General features: G+C 51.2%; 1 protein-coding gene across 1 annotated transcript in view; it reads left to right on the forward strand.

Annotated features, from left to right (window-relative positions):
- The first annotated feature begins 3,029 nt into the window (after positions 1-3,029).
- Positions 3,030-3,858, forward strand: part of IRX3 (iroquois homeobox 3) — an 8,138-nt gene continuing 7,309 nt past the window's right edge. The window contains exon 1 of the mRNA XM_009885074.1: positions 3,030-3,147. Coding sequence (XP_009883376.1) covers positions 3,030-3,147 — 118 coding nt within the window. The remainder of the gene's footprint in view (positions 3,148-3,858) is intronic.

The following is a 3,858-nucleotide window of genomic DNA, read 5'->3' on the forward strand; positions in this document are numbered from 1 at the left end:
GTGCCTGACCGGCTGAAGGCGAGAAGCGCTATCGGAAATCAATGCTTGTCACCCGTCCCGGTATGATGGCAGAGCTGTAAAAACCGGCCATGGAGAAAAACAGCAGATAAACCGGGCCAAAGGCCGCCGATACAGGGAGCTCCGGTCGTGCTCCCACTCATCTCCTAAATCACTTCCCCTTTCCCCGTTTCTTTCCAAAATATACCGTGGCCCCTTCCCCGGGGCCGGGCGGGCCGGGCCCGGGCTCCCGTGCGCCGAGGAGTTTATAAAAGCATATTTCCTTCGCTAAGTGCTAACACCATCTGGTTATCTGCGACAGGGAGCACGCTGGGTTCCTGTTACCCGCCCTCAAGTCCTTTTTTTTTTTTTTTTTCAGCTCAGTTCCACCGTGGCCGAAAGCCGAGGGGAGCGGGGGGCGAAGCGGTGCTGCCCCGGTGGGGCGGGACACCCCCCCCGCCCCTTCCCCGGCCCGGGGCACCGGGAGGGCTCCCCTCAAACCCGCTCCCCGCAGTTTTATCCGGCGTTATTGCAGCTCCAGCCTCTGCCACCAAACAACAGATGCAGCCTCTAATGCAAATATTGCCATTTCCCTGCTGAATTAGCCTTGTCACTTAGCCCAGAAGCTGGCAGCGTTAAGCCAGCTTGCATTTTAATTTGGCCCTGAAGTTACTTATTTCATTATTGATCAAACATAATGCTGAATCAATGTTCATCTTGTTACCTGGGCCATTTCCATGTAATACAGTGATAGCACTGCCTGGAGTTACTCATTCCCATCCCAAAGTGACTTTACCATAAAATCAATGCTTGTTTGTTACTGATATAAGGCAGCATCCGTGGGATGAAGAGCAAATAAAGCAGTTACGCCATCGCGATCTAAAAGTTTGGATGGAATATGTACGTGAATAGAGACTTTGATATTTAAATGTACTTTATCGGCATCAAATCGTCCTACCCAGGCCGGTGGGACAGAAAATCTCAGGCTGCAAGATGACGGGCTTTGATAGTGTAGGTGTTGCCATTTGTAAACGCTACCTGGGACCTAATGGGGGAATCGTTTCTAAACCAGAGTATCATTACACAGCAGATGTGGGCTGTAAGCTCTTCCGGGCAGGGACTGTTTGGGAAAAATAGTAATTAATACAATCGTAATTAATGATTGTGTCACAAGATTAGACTCCGCGCAGTGTTATCTTCAGCGCAGCTGCTGCTCCTTTTCTTCGCCTGTGTTTTCCCCTCCAGCTAATAAACCCGGTTACAAATGACACCGAGCTCTCCGCAGCCCCGGCTCTCCCGTGCGGCGGCCGGAGAGCGGCTGAAGCATCTCACCCGGGGAATGCCCCACTTCTCTTCCACGCACACCCCAAGAGCGCCCAGGGTCGTCCTTTGAGTGGCACTTCCCTCGCACGGCGCACCGCCACGTCCGACCTGGACGCACGACCTGTGCGTCCTCCGCCAGATGCACCGTCCCCTTCCCGGGAGGAATCACCTCCCGGCGGGCTGGGGACGAGGGAAGAGGGACGGGGGTGCCCGGCCGGGGAAGTCCGGAGAGGAACCGTCCCGTCGGGACCGACCCACCGCGGCGGCCCCGGGGGGGCGGGTCAGTGCCCGAGGCGGTGTGAGCCTCCTCCCCCCCCCGCGGTGCAAAAGGCTCTGCCGAGGGCGTACCGGGGAACGGAGGGGAATAATTTGGGTTTAAACCTGCTGGTAAAGCTCGAGAAACCCGGGATATCCCCGGCCCCGGTTTACCAAGGTTGTAGCCCTCCCGCCGGTGCCGCTGCCGCTGCCGGAGCCGCGCACAGTCCCGCAGCCGCGGAGGGGCTCGGCGGGGGCGGCCCCTGCCCGGGCGATAATACTCCGGGGGGCTGCGGGCGAGGAAAGGTGATGGGACGGCAAAATGGCGAGGGGAAGTTTCCCACAGTTGTGTGCAGTTTCTGCCCGCTTCTCCGCTCCCGAGCAGCGCCGGGAACGTCCCCCGCCGGGGGTCGGAGTCAAAGAGCCACACGGACACCAGCAAGGCACAAAAGCCACTCATTCCGATGGAAAGTCTAACCGGGTGCATAAAATATATTGGCATAAAATTAGTGAATTGCACTAACAGATTGTAAATCACCTAAACGGTCAAACCACAGATATGAATCACAAATTCCTGTAAAGATTAATGTTTCCTAAGATTCACAGCAATTATGCATTTTTTGGACAAAAGCCTTCTCCCAACCTCTCATTCCTGAGCGCTGCTTCTTTTTTTTTTTTCTTTTTCTGAAGTCTTTCCAGGTTTCCGTGGGGTTTCTAATGAACGATTTACCAAAGGAAAGGTTTTATTAACACCTCTAAAAACTATAAAGTTTAAAGGGAGGGAGAAAGGGAGCAGATAGGAAGTTCGGTAACACAATATACTGACCTATTGGCAACGGTCCGAACGCAAATCAGCAAAGCACCACAATGGTAGGGAAAAAAAAAAAAAAAAAAAAGAAAACCTCAGAGAAATTAAAGGGAAAAAATAACACCAAGAGGCCAGCTTTGCCCAGGCAGGGACCAGGCTGCTGTTCAGAGCTGCCCCCGGAGCCTTCAGCATCTGCTGATGGCCCCTTACCTTTGCTTACCCCCTTGTGGTACACCGTGTAGTCTAGTCTGCTTAAAAGCAGGAGCAGGAGGAGAACACGGTTGCGAGCAGAAAGGGGACATTATTTCTCGAGGAAATAGGCTGGCAGGAGGTGTACAGGACTTCAGGTCTCTCAGGCACCATTTTTCCCTTCTCGCCTCTGTGCAGAACTGGAGATAATAGTTGGGTCTGCAGGTAACGGAGTCTGTTCTTATTCAATTTCCCTAAATGGCCTGGAGAGCACTTAAAAGCCCGGAGAGCTTCTGGCCAGCATTTTCTTATTAACTAATTTCACTTCGATCCTATTAAAGTGTATGCTTTATAACCTTCAAATGAACCTCTCTCCCTTCTAAAACAAAGCCATTACCTTTTAATGACCGAGCAAAGCTTTCAAAAATGTTGCTCCCTCCTTTCCCAACACTACGGGATGCGCGATGCACAAACAGCCCCGGAGCACCCACCGCTGCTGTTCCCCCCCGGGGAAGGTTCGGCCGAGGCTCAGGAGTCCCGGTTCACGGGAAGGGGCGGCGGAGCCAAGGGGAGCCGTGGGCAGAGGGCGCTAGAAAATGGGATTGGGGAGATTGGCTTTATTTCGCTTTGGGAAAATCTCTGCAATAATGGGTTTTAAATGGATACATATATTTACCATTTCAAACGGGTTCTGCTGTTTCCTGGTAACGCTCACCACAAATGGTAATAATAAAAGATGAAGTATTTTTTCTCACCTTAGGTCATTAGATTTACAGACAAGGTACTAAATCATTTTAGCTCCCCAAACCTTGAAGGAAAGGCGCGCACGCACTCCCGTCCCCTTCTCTTCTCCTCCCCCTTCTGAAGAAACCTGCAACGGGAACGGAGACAAAACAGTCGCCGAGGCTCGAGGAATGTCTCCCTTTAATAGTTTACCAATACTAATAATAACAATAAAAAAAAGTTGACATTGGCTGCAGAGCGCGGATTGTCAGTGGCCTCGTCCCAAAGCCTTAACATGAAGGGTCATTAATTGTGTTTTCTTTCCAAATCATATGTCACTGCAATTAACAGATTCTGATCAAGAGACTCCTTTCAGATTGATTCCATATGTGATAAGGAATGTGCAGCTTGTTATCTATCTGTCGCCTTGGAATTATGGAAAAGCTTCAAACGTGTAATTTGAAGAGTCCTTTACCCAGCGCTTTGATCTTTCCCTCTATTTTTTTTAACTCTTTTTTAACTGCGGCCCTTCTCCTAATCCCACTTGTTTGTTTTTCCCCCTT

The sequence above is a fragment of the Charadrius vociferus genome, unplaced genomic scaffold (genome assembly GCF_000708025.1).
Source record: "Charadrius vociferus isolate BGI_N301 unplaced genomic scaffold, ASM70802v2 scaffold475, whole genome shotgun sequence".
NCBI classification, from domain to species: Eukaryota; Metazoa; Chordata; class Aves; order Charadriiformes; family Charadriidae; genus Charadrius; species Charadrius vociferus.